The sequence below is a fragment of the Neopsephotus bourkii genome, unplaced genomic scaffold (assembly GCF_033783945.1).
Source record: "Neopsephotus bourkii isolate Nb327-2 ecotype Australia unplaced genomic scaffold, CSIRO-AGI_Nbou_v1 NB_838, whole genome shotgun sequence".
NCBI lineage: Eukaryota > Metazoa > Chordata > Aves > Psittaciformes > Psittacidae > Neopsephotus > Neopsephotus bourkii.
Genome location: NW_026901334.1, coordinates 766,170 through 784,725, shown reverse-complemented (window position 1 = coordinate 784,725; position 18,556 = coordinate 766,170). Strand labels below are relative to the sequence as shown.

Here is an 18,556-nt window from a genome sequence, read left to right as displayed (position 1 = left end):
CAGGCAAAAGAGCTATACCAACAGAATACTCACAGCAAATATGATCAAAAGATAAGGAACAATGTGAGCTACAGTGAGACTGAACTGCAGAAGAGGGTGGAAGGAGTAAAGACGTCCTGATCCCTGGCAATGCTCAAGGCCAGGTTAGATGGGGGCTTGGAACAACCTGCCCTAGTGGAAGGTGTCCCTGCCCATGGCAGGGAGTTCAGACTGGATGAGCTTTAAGCTCCCTTCCAACACAAACCAGTCTGGGATTCTCTAAAGATGCAGAAGAGGGAGAAGGCATGGACAGAAGCACCAGTGCCAAACGCTGTGAGAAGGCAGCACATGGAGATTTAGAGCCATTTACTATAGGAGAGGAGGTAGCAGGAAGAGAGAAGGCTGAAAGCACAGGAGACAAATCTGCAGGAGAAACGCACAGCGGAGAGCCGGGTCATAGCTGGGAGTAAGAAATGGGCTGTCTCCTGCCTGATGAGCACTGCAATTCATTCACCCCACTGAGGAATGACAGCTCATTATTCCAAATTTCCACGCCATAAATAATTTACACGCCCCGGCCTGGAATCCACCATTCATCAGGGAGCACGGAAACGGCACTCGTTAAAATGAAGCCATACCCACGTATGGACTGCAAACTGTGTTTGAAAGGGGAGGCCTGGCCCATGCTCAAGGAACTGGATGTACCTTTAGAGATCACTGCAACGCCCTGTCACAGTCACTTAAAACAAGACACATTTAAAACCATAGAGAAATAATCAAGGTAACCCCTGCCCCTCTTTGCTCCATTATCTCCATCCCTTCACTTCAACTGTTCTCAACCTCTCCATCATTCCTTCCCTTCTTTTCCATCTTTTCAGCACAGGCCATCTCTCCAATGTTATCTCATTCTGCAACAACTCTGTCACTGCTAAAGCATGAGGTCCAGCACCACCACCACCTTGTAGTCATCTTCAGTTTATCTTCCTGAAGGCAGCTGCACACCTCCACATCAGACACCCCCAACTCCTCCACAGACTCCTCCCGTGCTCCAAGAATTCCTATCAGGAATGCTAAAACTCTCCACAATGGCTCATGAGTGTGTTTCTCTGCACAATCTTAACCAATTTAGATTACCTCTGTGCTTCTCCACACACTGCCCCAGTGCTGCTGCTGGAAGTATCACTGCCTTTGCATTCTGCCATCCAAATGCATTTTTCTTTCATTGTTACCTAGCTCAGAACTCTAAAACCCATTTCAGTTTTAGCTAAGATAATTTATTTGCTTTCTTCCACATTGTATGTGGTGACACCACCACCAAAACGGCTTCTGACAGACATTACTGGTGTGTGCGCACGTGTTGTAATGGTGCTCACAACTAAAGACCAACACAGAGAGGAAAGGTTTCTGTAATCAGACTAAACACAACAGGACTCGCCTACTGATGCTCTTGAATACAGAGTAATGAGACTGAAAGTCTACTTTTTACATCCCTACAGCTGAGCCAGCTGGGGCACAAGACATTTTACTCACTAGCATGCTGACAGAAACTCAAGACCAAGACCTGAACTCGAGTCTGCCTGTAAATCACATCAGTAGAGTGTGTAAGTCAAGGTCCTTCAAATAAAAATTCTTCACCTTTCCCCCAAGACATGAAGAAAACAGGAGGTGAAAATGGAATACAATGAAAAGAAATGAACAAAACTGAAGCTTTAATTCAGGAATGAAACAGAAAGATGTGGAGCAGGGCTGTGCATGGCATAGCCAACGCTCCAGAGCAGAGTGAAGCCACAGAGTTTTATGTCCATTAATACTGCCCTAGCTTTATAGGGCTGTAAGGCAGCCACAGAAGAGTTAAAGAATTAAGTCATGTTTCCTTATGAGGCTCCATTAAGCAATACAAGTGAGTCTTGTGTAAAAGGATTTTTAAGTTCATCGTTACAAGTGCTTGTAATGAAGAGGATGCATGCTGGAAATGTCAGATGATCCATAAAGAACCACTGCTGCAAGAGTTATCCCTCTCACATCCCACTGCTCTGTCACTCCACCTGAATAATGAATGCTTTTTACATTCACATTTGTGTACAAAACCCATTTGCACAACAGAGAAATAACTCCAGAAGCAGAGAGAGATTCTTCCTAATCTCTCATCCAGGCCCTGCCTGGGCTGCCTGCGCTAAATAGCTGCACAGTTAACAAATACATCAACGCTAACCAATGTATCACTGCTCCATCACCTTCCTGTACCACAGTCCCAACCATCACCCAGCTGACTTCTGTACAAAAAAAGCAGCAAAAGCACAATTTATTTTGCAATAACACACTATGGTGATGGGCCATTAACTAACGTTAAGATTAATTGCTCTGAGCTAATGCATCATCCATTACTAATCTCTCAGATGAGGCTATACAACTAAATAACAAGTTGTAGCTGGACTTGGATTAAAACCTTTGCAGAGTCTCCCCTTGCAGTCATGGTCAAAAAGAAATGTTTATTCATTTCTAAAGATATTTCTTGATAGAAAATGAGAAATGTTGTAAAGAAAGACAAATCAAACTACAGATGAACAAGTGAGCAATACATCAGCTTCTTCCCAGTTATCACATCCCTTCACACTCCCACTACGCAGTACTCTCAGGAAATGAAGCTTTCAGGTAGTTTAGACGTGACTGCCATGTAGGTAAGTGTCTTAGGCTCTGCCCAGCAAAACAGCACACTCCTAGAGAGGAAAGGGTAATCACAACCTGTTTGTGAGCCAAAGCACTAAGACAGTACCTCAGAAGACATCCAAATGATTCAGCTTCCTGGCGCACTTGTTGGAAATGACAGAACATCACCTCCAATCTTGACTACTTTATGACCTCACATAATGTTGAGCTGTCTACTCAAAAGCTTTTTCTTTTGGGCTCTTGTTCACACTCTCTGCAGATAGAAGACACCTACCAGTTTCCATCTCTGCTCTGGAATAGCACTAATATCCACAGGATGACGCTCTATTACATTAAGAAAACGGGCCTCAGGGACAGCAATAGCACAGATTATATGGACCCACCTGGAAAAAACAAGTGAAGGGACAAATCAGAGTGTAGCATTATTTGAATTAAATACTCCAGAGGGTATTTAACATTTCTCTGACTCCCTCAGTATCAAGGCATATTTATGGTGGTTGGCAGCCTTGGCAACATTACCAACTGATTGTTAATCATGGTTGCACACGGTAAATGCCTCCGAACAACAGGGATCCACCTTCTTATGCACCTGATCTTGCATGAAACTAAACATTCTCTGAAGAGACTTTTCTCTGAGAAATAACCAAATTCAGCAAGTGTTCAGAGCCATGTTAACCTCTGCTATTGAAAAGCCTGGTGCAGAGCGGAAGACAGAGTTAGCCAAGCTCATCCTGCCAAGTCAGTGAGTAGCAGTTACCTCCATAAAGCCAAAACTAACTGCTACACTGAGCATCAAGGCCAAATTCACAGCATTACAAGATTAGAAATGGAAGTATGCAGTATAGAAGGAAAAACTTACCGCCCATCAGTGGTCATCTGAAGAGCTCCTCCCCTGAGATTGCACAGGCAACATTCCTGCAGGAATAAAACTCCTTCAGAACTGGACCAAAAGCCTCTGCTACACTGCAAGTCTATCCCAGATAATGAGACAAAGGCAAACTATACCCACCCACTCCCCATCGCTGTCCTGAGAGGATGGACACTTACCGCTGCCCACGCATTGGCTGAGCACCGTGAGCAAGACCAACTTTCATTCACCAAGTCTGGACGTATTCCGTAACAGCCTGAAAGAAACCAAGTTAGAGGCTTCAGAGTTGTGCCAACACAGCTGTAGAATTGACCTGTTGACTCTTTAATTCAAAAACATCTTTGGAATCAGGAGTAGCATTTAAATCACTACATTTAAGTCTAAGCTCAGAAAAAAAGGCATAAGGAAAGTCATCTTTGGGAAGCAGGGAAGAATTTGGGACCAGAAGGCTTAAAACTGAACAAACCAGAAAACCACACACAGGTAACCCTCAGCATTTTTCCCCCCCTCTTGTGTTAGAGCTACAACAGCAGTACTTTGACCCCTTAGGGAAGAACTGGGCTCAGGAGTGATGCTGCTACTGCTGGAATGCACTCACACACTAAAACAGGTAAAACCAGTGAATTTTAGCCTGATTGAAGCAGTCGTCTTTGCTAAGTGGTATTATGAGCAAAGACAAACCCAGTAATATTGCAAAGAAATTAAATACATGCACTTCATGTATTTAACAGTATTTAAACTAATTTCTAGTTATATTAAATGCTAGAAACATCTGACTTTACAGAGCATTTATTACAGTAAAACGCAAGCACCAAATCCTCCTACATACTTCTCTGCAGCACCAAAATAGGAAAGTGGTATTATACCCATGATAAAGGCAGGGAAGCAAGACAAAGAAAAGCCCTTAAAATGCTGGAGAAGGCACTGAGGTTTGCCATTGAAGACAATGGGGGAAAGACACAAAAATAGTTTTGAAGATGTGGATCTACACAATTCCCATGAGCTCACAAAGCAAGCAGAGAACTAAACATATCACAAATTGCTGGCCAGCATCCTAAGTACCACAAAGCTCAGCCCACGGCCTGTACCTATCCTAACAAAACCAACCATAATATTGCAGGTGGGAACAAGTATCAAATGACTGAATTCATCTCACAAGAAGTTACTCAGAAAGCACCGAGACTGCCACAAGAACCTGATACATAAAAATCATCCACTTAACCAGATAAACATTATGTTCAAAAAAGTCAATAATATAGATCCATAGCTGCTTGCTGCATCTGAAGTCTCTTTTCATCATATGGTGAATCAAGAAAGCAGACTCAGCCCTGTCTCATTATGGACTTGCCAACACCTCAGAAGTCCAGAAACCTCCACAAATCTTTCCTCTCTGCCCGCCCTTGCTCCCAGTGTGACCCAGCACAGCTGGGTGAGAGCACTTCTCCAGAACAAGGAGGCTGCCAACTGGTTTTATAGCATGCTGCCAGCTTAACCACAATACACCTCAACACTGCAATCCTGTAATAAAAGCAAATGGATTCTCTGCAGCAAAGTCAAAGGGATATTGCAGTCTAGAAGTACAAACAGCAACAAGGAAGCAACAAGACACTGGAGACTACATCAGACTAGATTTAACTTCTATCCTGTCCTCAAGGGTAGAACACAGCCAAAACAGAAAGCTAAATTCCTCTACACCCTGTCTGAGACTGCAGATGAACATCTTGCCCACAAACCTCTGTCCCTAAAGAGCATTTGGCCACTGAAACCATATGGATAGACTGGACTACTGAAAACGTGGGTGTACAAGATGCAGCATCCCTGTTTGGATCACTACAGAGACTGCAATTTGTGCAGTGAAAGCAGTCTTTGTTCTCGTGCTCATTCTGCATCACCTGAGCCAGAAGTGACCCCAATCACAAATGCAGTACAGAAATAACAGTTGCATTCTAGTTCTCCACAAGCAACAGTCACACCAAGCTACATGGTGACCCACAGACTACAAAATGGGACAATAATAGTAATTCCAGCTGATGCAGGTCAAATAAGATCCCCATCTGTCAGGATCAAACAGCTGAATCACTATTCAGTGACAGGTACAGCAAGCATGTCAAGAAGGAATTCGAATTCAGGCAATATACAAAAAACCCTTGTTTCTCAATGCCCAAAATGCTCTGGTGAAGAAGGAAACACTCACTAGCATGAACTTGCAGGCAGCATTTGGCACAGGATATCAAGGGACTGGTTCCATCTTCTCCAATGTAGGAATTTGAAGGAAGTGGCTCCGTGTTTTCTCCACTTGAGGTAAAGCACATCTCCGGGATCAGAGGCTTGGTCTTCTGTCCACACTTGGAAAGGTGGACGAAAGAGGAGGTCTCTGCTACAGAGACCGGGACAGCTTCTTTATCCATCTGTAAGGACTTCAAGAGAAAACATCATCAGATGGAATCGCCTCTTTCCTGGCCACAGTTTCAACTTTAACATCAGAGCACCCCCTCGCATAGCAGTGCACCAATAATGAACTTGAATCCTGTTTTCTCATGCACACCCCCAGCCCTGCCTTTTCCTTCCCTCTATTCCTTAGGCCTGCCCTGGGATCTGTGGTTTATTCTGAAAGCTCAAAGAAGCATGAGAATAAGGAAAAGCCTTCCTTGGTTTTCTTCTGTGAAAATGGGAATTCCTGAACTGCAGCTGGAAACACCAACGAACACAAAAGGAGGAACCTATCAATAAAAGCAAGACCTTCCCTTCGCCTCTCCCATCCTTTTGCCATCCTTCCCTACTCTTCCCATCAGGATTTCTCCTGAAGGGCACTTCAAGGTTTCTGGTAGGAGCCCCATGTTAAAAGCAACAGATTAGACCAGGCCAGCTGTACCCAGTCTTCCTCACAACCATTATACAACATCCAGCAATCAGAACAGGACTTTTATTTTCAGTCTGTGTAATAAATCACAGGATTGGGGTGGGGGGTGGTGGGGGAAGAGTGGGTTCTGCTTTCCTCAGGAAAAGCTTCCAAGACATATATATATATACATCTAAAGCATGTATTCCTAGTGGACACACAAAGCCAGATCTGGCTCTATAAGCAGGCAAGAACAAATCAATACACAACTGAACAAATAAGTCGTTCATCTGATAGATTTTGCCTTTGTGCTCATAACATATCCCAAAGCATATTGGTAGTTTCTAAGAAATGATGTATGTGCTTACTCAGGAAGTTTGTATTTTGTTGCTTGTTTGCATATATTCAGAAGTCTGGGAGATGGAAACAAGAGTGATCACATGCCTGACATGGCATCTTTTCTCTGCATCAAACAGTGCAAAGCTCTTTAAATGGGAGTTAAAAAATGAAAGCAGGGAAAGGCAGAGAAGCCAGGGAAGAGAACAACCAAGGCTCCATCCACTGCCTCAGCCAAATCCAAACACGGTCCTTTGGGTCTTACTTAATTACTCTAGAGGTGTGCACCATAACTTAGCCAGTCCCCACCACGCAGCACCCACCATGGACACGGCCACCTAAGCAGCATCAGGAATTACCTGGTTATAGGGGTAGAAGAGGGTACAGACAGCACAGTATGGCTCGCTCAGAGCAGCGGCTGCATTGAATTTTCTTTCAGCTAGGAAATTAGGTACTTTATTCTTCCACTGGAGGGCAATTAAGGACTTCAAAGCCTCCGGGTCACTCATATCTTCCTCTCCAGAAAATGGAAATGTTTCTAGAAAATAAGGATCATGGACAGTCAGCAGATGCAAACCAGTGCGGAGACAGGAGAGACAAGATGCAGCAAGACAGGTCAAACAGCTCATGTGTTGACAACACGCAGAGTGCAATAAAGAGCATTCAACTCATCCATATGCATGCCTCAAATGCTTCCCTAAACTGATATCTCCACTTTACGAGGAGGGTAGGCAAGAGACACTGCTGACCCAATGGAACCAGCCATGAGGAAGAAGGAAGAGAGTCCAGATTTAATGCCTTCACAACTCTCCACTTTCTGGCTGTAGAAACCTACTACATCATTTTAATGAAGCCAAGTTCAAAATGTGTGATTCAAGTGCAAGGAAATCCTCCTTTTTTTTCTCCCCTGGGAGCTGCATTCCCTGGAAGACACAAACGCAGCTCCCAATTCCCACCAGTCAGCAGCAAGTCTGTTTCCACCTTCCCAAAGTGCACTCCATACCTGTCTCTGCACACACAGATCTTGGCTACGAGATACCTTGGGTTCAAGTTTTCATTTTACTCTCCTGCAGCTGTTTCAGAGCTACTTCCATCAGTTCACCCCACTAAGCCTTTGATCTGCATCCACCACCACTCCTCTCCTGCCAGAGCTCTGATAGCTACCGCCTGTGCTAATTACTTTGCTAATTCTTTGTTTCTAAAAAACCTTTTTTTAAAGGTTGGCCTTTGGCATTTTATGATGAAACTTCCACAGAATCCACTCGTGTCAGTTTGGGAGTCCATGTTTCCTGCCATTCCTTATTAAGGAATCGTGAATCATTACAAGTGTTCAAGTAATGCTCCACCCAAGATGAACGTAAATCACTCCTTGCACTGTTCATCTGCAAAGGTTCCAAAAGATCAGTTTTGGCCAAGGCAACTCAAAACATCTTAGTGCAACATTATCCCCAGAGCTCAGTTCACTGCTTCACTGTTCATTAGTGGAAGCATGTAGTTAGTGCTTTCAACAAGTCTGAGGCTCCTCCTCACTCCTACCTCCCTCTTAAGATTTTCAGGCTTTGAGGTTACCAGAAAGGATAAAAGGAACTTGTACTAAAAACCAAACCACATGTTAGTCAAGGCACATCAGGAGACAGGGAAGGATTTATGATACCAGTGAAATCAATGTAACTGACAGTCTAATCCAGAGTGACAGACAGAGAGAAAAAGGAAATGACTGTTGTGTGTTATCATCACCTTCCCTCATTCCAGGATGGATTCTAGGTGACACAGTGCTCTGGATGGCTCCTACATTTCAAGCAAATTACATGCAAGTAGAAAAGTCTAACAATCTGTCTCAACTGAATCTTAGTGCAGCATGTGCATTCCCTTCATTTCCATGCTCACTCTTCCTTGCTGCAGCCTCCAGCTCATCCCTCTACCTTAGTCCTGAAAAAGCACAGAGTGAAGAAAACTGCTGCTGTTCCCAGGCTGGGAAGGGAACAATGTGTTTGATCAGATTTTGCCCAACAGTGCTGTAAATCAGCCCTCAAGAAATGCCAGCTTCCTTCCTGAGTTAGGCAGCAATGTCCCTGTACACCATGTACACCATCCAGCAAGTCAGAACAAGGAAAAGGATCTCTCTAATGAGGATCCTCCAGCACAAAGTTTGCTGCAAGGGCTCACACCAGAACAGGGTAGCTAGTCTCAACTGCTTTTCACTGCCTCACATTCCACATATGCAAGACATCAAATTCAGCATCCTTGGTAAGGAAATGGAGTTAAGCATGTACAGAATAGCTCCTTCCTACACAAAGTCTCTCCAAAATCAGCTCTCCGAAGGCAAATGAACAAGAAAGATGTCCCTCTGAATATGAAGTTATAAGTACCTTGAACGCAGGGACTGCCAAGTACACCTTCACATACCTGCCCCAGCATGCAACAGCTTCTTACTGGGAACTTCTCAATATTCTAAGTACTTTATAATGTAGGCCAGACCAGAAGTGGTAAATTACATCACACAACCACTTCATCCACACTGTTGGGGCATTCTAAGTGACTGGAAATGTGGGAAAAGAAAAACCAGAGATGTGCAGTAAGGCACCAACTTTCTAATTCTCATCTCTGAATCTGCCAAGAAAAGTTGGACCCCAATATTCACATCAATTAAAAAGCCAACCAGAAGTTAGAATTCACTTTCCCGATATACCTACGAGCAGACCTAACTTCCACCACCCTAGGAGGTGAACAGACCTCATTTAATGCAGTATCCAAGAAAAAGCTTTTACTTTAAGATGTTATTTTCTCTGAACTCCTTTTTTTTTCCTTTTTGCCCAAAATACTGCCTCATTCTGCAGCCAGCAGAATCTTTTTCTTGGAAGAAAAAGCAAAATCATCTTCTTGAGAGAAAAAAGGGGTAGGAAGTGCGAAGGGACACCTCCCGTGGATGCGGTTTCCAACTGGGTTATCAAAATGGGAACATGCTGCATTTTCTACCAGTTAAGTGTAACACAAAACATTTCAGGCCATCCAGTTCTGTTAACGGCTTCAGCACTTTTTCAGCTCAGACAAGACATTGAGGCATTCACCAAGCAATGAACATTCCTGTGCACTCACCCTCATCGCTCGAGGTCTCCTGTTTAACCACCGACAGTGGGGAGCGGGTTGGGGGTTTGCCCAGGGGATGACGACGACTCTTCTTTATCTCCATCTTCATTTTTGAGAAAGCAGAAGCAGTCTGTAACAAACCAGAACAAGCTCGATGGGAACCCCAGAACATCTTGGCAAGCAAAGGAGAGAACAGGACAGCAGAGGCTGCATCCTTGTCAGAAAAGGCTCTTGAATTTACACAGCAAACTGCTCACCGCCTTTGGCTGCGATCAATAAAGCCTTGTGAGCCAATTATTGTGGTAGATAAAGCCAATGCTATCTCTTGAGGTGTCACGTAAAGGTAAACTACAGTGTTGCTTAAAATCAGAGCAGCCTCCCACCAGCTTCAAGCCTGCCAATTCCATTAGCTTATGAAGTCTGATCAATCACATCAACAGAGAGGAACTGTAGCACAGAAATGATGTACAGAGTGCCCAGGACCAGAAGCATTTAACTAGAACATTACAGTGTGCTTCCTGACAAGCATAGTCACACTGTGCTGTACCCACTGCTCCTCTAACAGCGAGAACTGTAAGTACTGCATTCTAATCACAGGGCTCACAGTCTGCTTGGTGCAAGGCACTGACTGCATCACAGGTGAGTTCCCTTGCACTAGGAACTGACAGTGCCACGTGCTTTGCTTCACAAACATGAGGACAAGCAGCAGGGCTGCAGCACTAAGAATGAAACTCAAGAACATTCCATGTTAGACAGGAGTGAGCAGAAATGAAGGTACTTACGGCAGCACAGCAAAGCAGTTTTTGCCTCTGAAATCTGCAGCCATTACGTCTTTGAAAGAGTGACATGAAAGCTAGGCTCTGTGCCATGCTGGTAAAGCAGGGCACATCTCTCCCTGCCCCCACAAATCCTAACTGGTTTGCCATTCCATTGGCTCTTTCAGCAGCATCATGCAGGAAAACAAAAGCCACGTCACACTGCTCTGACTTGCTGCTAAGTCCTAAACATTTTCCTCCTTCCTATTTTGGAAACTGTCTTCAGGCAAGTACTCCCCAAGGAAAAGAGATGCCCGAGACAGATTACATGGCATGAACTGTGTTGTCCATAGAAAAGTTTTCTGCCAACTTTTCCAGTGTTAGATCTCATGATGGAAAAGATCCCTAGGCAACACCACGTAGCAGGCCAGCACTCAGAAACATAAGGCTCATGCTGGAGAAGTGCAAAGCACATCAGCTGAGGAAGCCCAAAACAATGAAGAAGAATTATTAAAAGGTTGGTGCAATCAAAGTTCCCCTGGGGACTGTTTGGTTTTACCACTCTCAAGAATTCAATGCTCTGCAGCAGCAGAAGTCTCCTGCCTTCTGCTCGAGATGATCATTTCCGTAGTATTTGTACTATTGTAGCACAAAAATTGATTCTCTATCCTTTGCAGACAATAACAAATTTGATTTATCAGCTAGCATCAATGCAACAATGGACTCAACAGTGAGAAAATAACCCATCTCTTCCACTAAAAGCACTCTGGCTCACCAACACATCATTCCACTGGAGGCTCAAGCACAAGTCATCCTCTCCTTCCAAGTCTGGTCCTCAAGTGGTTGCTTAAAACCAGCAAATCTTATTGCTACCCCCTTGCCCACGCATACCTGTAAATCAGTGACTTCTGTAGCAACCTCTCTATTATCTGCTTCTGCATTCTCCTCCTCCTTCCCAGAGATTTCCATAGGGACTTCCGGCTCCTGCCAACTCGGACTCTTCTGCGTGGCGAACTGCTCGAAGGCCTGCTGGCAGGACATGCGCTCCTTGTCAAACACCACCTTTTTGGTGCGTGGAACCACGTACAGCATGGGAATGATCGGCCGAGGTTTAAAGTCATCTTCCTCAGCTGGTGCCTCCAAGGGCTGGATGATGTTGAGGGGAGTTGGAGACAAGCTCTTCCCTGCTGCGGTCGAGGTGGGCACTGCTGGGGCCACTGGTGGCCGTGCCGTCAAGGCCTCACCCTCTGCCAGCGGCTGCTGGGCTGCAGGAGGTGGTGGCAGCGGTGGCTGCTGCTGCAGAGGGGCAGGAGGCGCTTGCAGATGGTGCTGGTGTTGATGGAAAAGGTGCTTCCTCTTCCTCTCCCCTTTCACCTTTGGAGGACGAGCCTTCACTTTGCCATCACCTGTTCCAAGACAAAGGCAACGTTTAGCTTCATACGCCAACAGCTCCAGGCACTTGGTACTTTTCTCCCTTCATCAAAAAGCTCCAACTCTGGGCTAACAGATTTCATCCTGGTATTATTGCTCCCTTCAAACAAGGCAGACTGAAACCTGCAGATAAACTCCACTGTACTTCAGCGCTGACTTAGAGAAGTCCACTTTAAAAAGACCAGACCTGTTCATTTCTATGGAATCTCTGACTGGAGCGGAGTTGCCTGGAGGGAAAAGATCTAAACCCATAAGAAACCCTCAAGAAGCCAAAACCCACATAACCCTCACTCTGTATTTCAAGTATTCTGTCTCAGCAGTCCCAAAATGGGGTGCACAAAACCCTCCAAGGGGCTGCAGGAGGAAAATATTTTTGACCCATTAATAAAATAAAACTTATTTCTGAAATAGTGTTTATTTCATCTTTCCCTCATCCTTTCTTTTAATCTCTATTTTTGTGCATGCTTTATAACAGACATAAGAGATGAGCACAGGAATAGCTATAAATAACAACTCTATTATAATAATATCTAAAATTCTAAATACTAAATAAGAACGGAAAGAAAAATAGATCTACATGTATGAGGAGGTGTGCTTCAAAGTTTTTGGCTGATAAGGGGGCACACACTGTTCTAGTCACCAGTTTGCTCCAGCGTCTGAGCCACCCCCATTTCCTCCTCCCTCTATGTGCCAGCACAGCTCTTATCTGAGCATTACTGAGTGTCGATGCATTCACCAGCCTTAGGAAATGGGGAATTGAACAAAGATACCTGAATCGTTATTACCAAAAGATTTCCACTGTAAGGTCTTTTTAAAAGACGCCTTTAAAGCACAACTCAAGTACAGCATTGAACTAAGCTTATTACAGACACAGTGCCAGCAGTGGTTACCGAGATATCCTTTCCAGCACCCTTATTTGTCCTTGTTTCTCCTAGCTTACTGTCATTCATCTTATCTGCATAGCACTGCAGGTCTCTTACATGGCTGTGACAACAAAAACACTTCTTGAACAGATAAGATGTCTCTGTGTTTTTACCAGAGGCAGTAATGACCCATAAAAGCCTTTCCTGCCTATCTTCCCAATATAAATCTGTTAAAGGACCCCTATACACTGATTTTACAGCAGCAATTAGAATTCCTACCGGCCACTGAGCGAAGTTAGGACAGGAAATGCCTTCACATCTCACTTTATTCCATCTAGAATGATGGATGTTCCCTTTGCCCAACACTTCCCTCACTTCATGAATGAAGTTATCAGTTCACTCAAAGGGAAGTGAATAATAGATGCTCCACAGACAGATGCCAGTGCTTAATTTATTTCATAAGAGATTGGTTTTCACCTGCAGAGGCTACGACTAGATGAGACTTCTGCAAAAGGTCATTTTCCCTCTAACAGGGTGGGGAAGAAAACTGCTGATGATAAAAGACCACTAACCCTAATCATGACCAGTTCCAACCTACTCGGACTCCTCCAGTAAGGACTAGCCCAAAGCTAACCAGCCAAACCAGTGAACAGAAAACCAGATAAAGCATCATACATGATGAGGTAGCTGCAGGAGGAAGGGTTTAAAAAGAGAAGGTGAATAATCCCACACTATGTGCTAAAATCCCTGCTGAAATCTCCTCCATATCATTACTATCCAGAAGTCTGCTCTGATGACTTTATTTACACTCATTTACAGAAAGGGAACAAGCCCAGCCCAAATAGTTGTTGCTGTACTTGTGTAGGCAGTCCCTCAGATAAACTGGTTTGCTCTGTCACAGAGAAAGGAATATTGACTTTCCTCAGAGAAACAACAATATTGAATGAAAGGCAAATTGGATGTTTCCCCAGTCGCACAAAACCAGATCAGATTCACTCCCTGTACACTCCAAGAACTCTCTACCCAGCAACAAAACAAAAGCCATTCACTGACTTCACTGATTTCTAAATGGGCAATTTGACAGCAGCTGGTGTGAAGAACTTTGAAACAAAGTTTTTGCATTAAGGTGAATGAAGGAGTTTGCAAGCGAATCCATAAAATTAAAAGCCAGGAAAAAGGAAGGTAACATCCCAAGTCCCTATCAGGCTATCATGAATGGGACCTTTAGACACAAATGGATGTGGTAGGTTAAAAGAGGAATGCCTCCCAGCTGCCCTGCTGCTGAAGATGACACACACACACATAGCAGAGCAGTAGTATGATGATGCTTCTTCATGGTGAGAAGACTTGATTATCTAGGGACAATCTGAAACGCTACAGGGAGCTGGCTGAACTTGCAGGTGCACAACCCCTTTGAGGGGAAGGGGTGTCAACATGAAACTGTAATAGACTTCTGAGAAGTAGTAGGATGTAGACAACTAGAGAACTCATTGGTATTTAACTGCTGTATTGCATGAAGAACCTTGTGTTGTTTGCTCACAGCCACACTGAGCACTAGACCCCTCTAAAACTGCAAAGCAAAAAGCCCTGTTCTAGTGACACTTTCTGCAATGGTACTGAAAGTAAGTTTCTCCCTCCTGTGCTAACAGTTAAAGACCTCTTAACATGTAGTCTAAGTGTACGATTTGGAACCTAGTCAGCTAGAACAGAGCCTTTATTGTTCCTCTGCCATTCTAATGATCTCAGATCTGTCCCCATCACTTATCTCTTGTCTCTGAAGGGGTATCAGCATTTTCAGGCCATTTATTACACGCACCAACTGTTAGACTTGCACAAGAGACAATTTAACACACTGCTGACACTTCCAAGCTTAGGGCAATAGAAATTAACTATCTGCACTGTGCCACTCCTGCTCTGTACAACAATGATTTTCAAACTCCTTATTTCCCATGAAAAGAAAAAATCCACTGTCTAGCAAAGAGACTCTGGAACTGAACAAACCCCTCAATTCTTGCCCCAGAGCTTCCACAGCTCTTCTTTCAGATCATTATCAAGGTTCTCTAAACAGTCTGCACCACCAGTTTCCTTCAAGCACTAAACAAATAATGGATATATACAATAGATGAAAATGAATTTGCCAGTGTGTATGAAATGCTTGAGAGCGCCTCAGAGACAGAGTGCCTCGCAGACACATCAACTTGACCACACACATCAGGGGGAGAACGCATCTTTCTGCCAGCAAGAACTGCAACCTTTCATACACAGGCAAGGAAAAAAAACAGGTATCACAAGAAGAGCCAAGAGGTATCACAAAAAGAGAATCCACACTCCACGGCAGAGGTCAGGCCTTTGGACTATCTATATGCAGAAGGAATCAGAAAGGACTGGGAGTTGTCACGGACTGGTATTAACCTCAGCCACGCAAAGAAAGCTGAAAAGCTTCCCTCCTTCAGCTAAGCCTTGAGAAAACCAAAGCTGCAACTTGGACTCATGCAGCATCTGTGGATCCCACACAACCTAAGGCTGATTTGGTTCAGTCTCTGTGGGAAATGGGGAGGGAGAGAAGGAAAGATTAACTGCATGAGGGAGTGCACTCTGCATTCCTTTTCAGAGTAGGACACAAAATATATTTGTTTCTCTATGAAATATTTTAAAACATTCCCCCCCTAATATATGTGTTTTACAAACCTGGCACAGTTTGGGTAGAATTTTCAAGCCCTGCTAAGAAAGCTATTTGCACTGAATCCTTAAAGAGAGGGGAAAAGTCAATGGCTGTTGTAAATGATGTCGTATTTCAGTGAGCATAGTTTTTTAATATTGGGAAAGATTCCACTACTATTTCAACAGAAATAAAGAGCAACAGACAAGTCATTTACAAATGTGTTTTAGAGAGGTAGCTTGCCCTAATTCTTCACTGAAGTGATCTGCCATCAGTGAGCAGGGCCCTTACCTTCTCCCTCAATCATTTTGCTTCTGTCCTCTTCTTCTAGGTCTGGTCCTCTTTTCAGTTCCTCTTTTACTTTCACATCTTCCAATGCAGTTTCCATAGCCATGACATCTCCAAGAGACTTCTGATCCTCTGTTTTGTGTCTTCTGGGTTGACTTCTTTTTCGCTGAGACCTAGGAGAACAGAAGTGTGATTTGACATAAAAGAACAGCCTTCAATATACAAAACAATCAGTGACTTAGCTGAATACAAAACAAAAGGACCTTCTTTGGAGAGAAAACACAAGGTAGCTAACAGTAGCTACAGGGCAAAACAGATATCTTAAGGGAAACAGATGAACCTTGTATAACACAACATTTATGACCCATTCACAGCAGCCATTAATTATCCAAAAGCTTTTTCCCACCACTACTAACGTAAGCTCACGAGCTGCAGCTAGAAAGATTTTAATTGTATTTCAACTCTACTTTGCTTGGAGTTCAAAATATAGATGAAAACTTGTTATAAATTTTTCTTTAATCCTCTGCCTCCATTCCATCGTCTCTTCTCATTCTATACATGCTTCCCCCTTTGGTAAACTGCTGGAAAGCATCACCTTCCAGCTCTGAGGCATTACCCACTCTCTAAAAACACAGCATAATGAATGCTTATAGCATCATCAGTAAGCAGTTTGTGACTTTTCAGTAGTATAATCCATAAGGTCCAAGGCCTATGAACAAGTCTAACTAAAAGAAAATTGCATATTAATATGATCAGGCTAATACTAACAAGCCAATAGTGATGTTGTTCTTTCTAAGGAGTCAGCTCCACTGAGATGAGATTACAGTAGCCACAATGCAAAAGCCAAATGCAGGAGAATGTCTTGGTTAAGAACTGCATTAGGAGCCAAGCACCCACACAGACAGGCACTCACTCCCTCCCTCCGCCTGCTCAAGTGGGGCAGGGAGGGGAAAAGAACAAGAGCCAGAAAACTTGTAGGTTGAGATAGAAAAGAATAAAAAGAGAAAGAAATCATAAAGGAAACCCACTCACCAGCTCCTACAGGCAGACCAGTGCTCAGCCAGCCTCCAAACAGCCACCTTGGAAGCCAACCCCCCTCCCTCTTTCTCTACCCCAGCGTTTATTGCTCTGTGTAATGTTTTATGGCATAGAACATCCTTCTGCCATTGTCCCAGCTATGTTCCCTCCCAAGCCCCTGCCCAGCCCCATCCAATTCACTGGGCAAAGGGCAGAGTGGGGCAAAATAAAGCCTTGAATCGTGCAAGCACTCTTCAGTGACAGTCAAGGCATCAGGGCCTTATGAGCCCCAAATCCCAAACAGCCCCCTAGGCTGCTAAGAAGAAAGTAAACTTGTTGAGAGTTGCATCTTCCACATGGCTTTGCACCTCCCACCCTGTAACCAAGTGCAGAACACAACCACGCTGCTTTCATCAGCCCCAAACTCTAGAAATCAGCCTCCCACCCTGCTCATTAGATTTGGAGCATAACGGAATCCAGAGCCCTTCATCAGGTAGCCAGTGAAGAAGAAAGAAGGAAATTCAACCTGAGCTGAATTAATAGTACAGGATATGAGCAGCAATTTATAATCGCCAGACTCTACCCATATGGTAACCCTCCAAGTAGAGATGTGAACTTTGCAAGACATTCATCAGCAGGAACACAGAGCTGAACCCAGAAGCATCAACTTTTCACCCACAGTCTAAGAGCACACTGCCTTCTCCCAGGCAGAAACGCAAGGTGGGAGGAGAAGCTAAACCTGTCAGACTTATCCACTGCAGCTGGAACTTTCCATAGCTGGTGAAGCAAGCACTGGAGCAGAATCAAGTGCTAGAAGCTATTTTTAGTAAAGTGTGTGTTTTATTCTTGCCATGTAGAAATGCCAGGCAAAAAAAAAAAAAAAAGAATTAAATCACAAAGCTTTATACTCCCAGTACATAAAAAAAGACTTTTTTTGCAGTGCTGCTCTCACTCTGGAGTTGGGGGGAAATGAAGAGAGGTAAAAAGCAAATCATTGAAAGCAACTGTGCTTCCAGAACTGCATGCTGAAGGCTGTATGCTCCAGAAATGAAGCTGTTCTGTAGCTGACAATCTGCATATCAGAACTGGGCTTTTTGTGGATTAGACTAAACCAGTCTCTTGCTGAGGCTATAAAGTAAACGGAGTTGAGTTTTTCAAGGTAACTGAGGATGAATGACCTTAGAGAAGAAATAACACATCTCTCTGCAGAGTTTAAAAGCTCCATTTTCCAAGAGAACTGGCAAAAAAAGCAGTGTTTGTTCTCTTTGAAGATCAGACCACAAAGTAACTTAAATTAAGTAGATACATCTGTGAAGAGGTTTGGGCAGAGGTGAATCCCATTCTTCCAGTAAAGGCCATCCTGCTGAGAAAAGTCAGTCTTCAAGTAAAATTATGTCTTTCCAAGATGCAAGTATAGGAGAGAGACTACTGCTAAGCAGCACGCAACAGCTTCAGAACTGCTTTGGGATAATACTGAAATAATCTAGGAAACAATGGATAGATAAGGAAAAATAAATACCTGAATCTTTTGCAATAGGCTCAAGTTAAGAGAGAGGCTTCTCTGCTAAGTCATAGGCTTAATGGGGGAAAATAATCCTTGGTGTTCATACAGCACCTTACACTGCAAACATTCCATCTAAGTAACCCTTAATAGCCACAGGCAGTAAAGAGAATCCCAGTTTTCAGAGGAGGAAGAAAAAGATGCAGGGCCCCACTGGAGTTCAGAGAATCACTGCCCACAGAGCATAAACCACGACTTCTGCCCCT

The 18,556-nt window shown here is 43.8% G+C and overlaps 1 protein-coding gene across 3 annotated transcripts in view; it reads right to left on the bottom strand.

The window, feature by feature from the left end:
- KDM4B (lysine demethylase 4B) overlaps positions 1–18,556 on the bottom strand; it is an 89,199-nt gene that overhangs the window by 8,286 nt on the left and 62,357 nt on the right. For all 3 annotated transcript variants that reach the window (XM_061355851.1, XM_061355848.1, XM_061355850.1), the window contains 8 exons: positions 15,776–15,945; positions 11,423–11,937; positions 9,786–9,906; positions 7,049–7,227; positions 5,709–5,931; positions 3,694–3,770; positions 3,506–3,561; positions 2,921–3,029 (listed from right to left, as the gene is read on the bottom strand). In XM_061355851.1, coding sequence (XP_061211835.1) covers positions 2,921–3,029; positions 3,506–3,561; positions 3,694–3,770; positions 5,709–5,931; positions 7,049–7,227; positions 9,786–9,906; positions 11,423–11,937; positions 15,776–15,945 — 1,450 coding nt within the window. The remainder of the gene's footprint in view (positions 1–2,920; positions 3,030–3,505; positions 3,562–3,693; positions 3,771–5,708; positions 5,932–7,048; positions 7,228–9,785; positions 9,907–11,422; positions 11,938–15,775; positions 15,946–18,556) is intronic.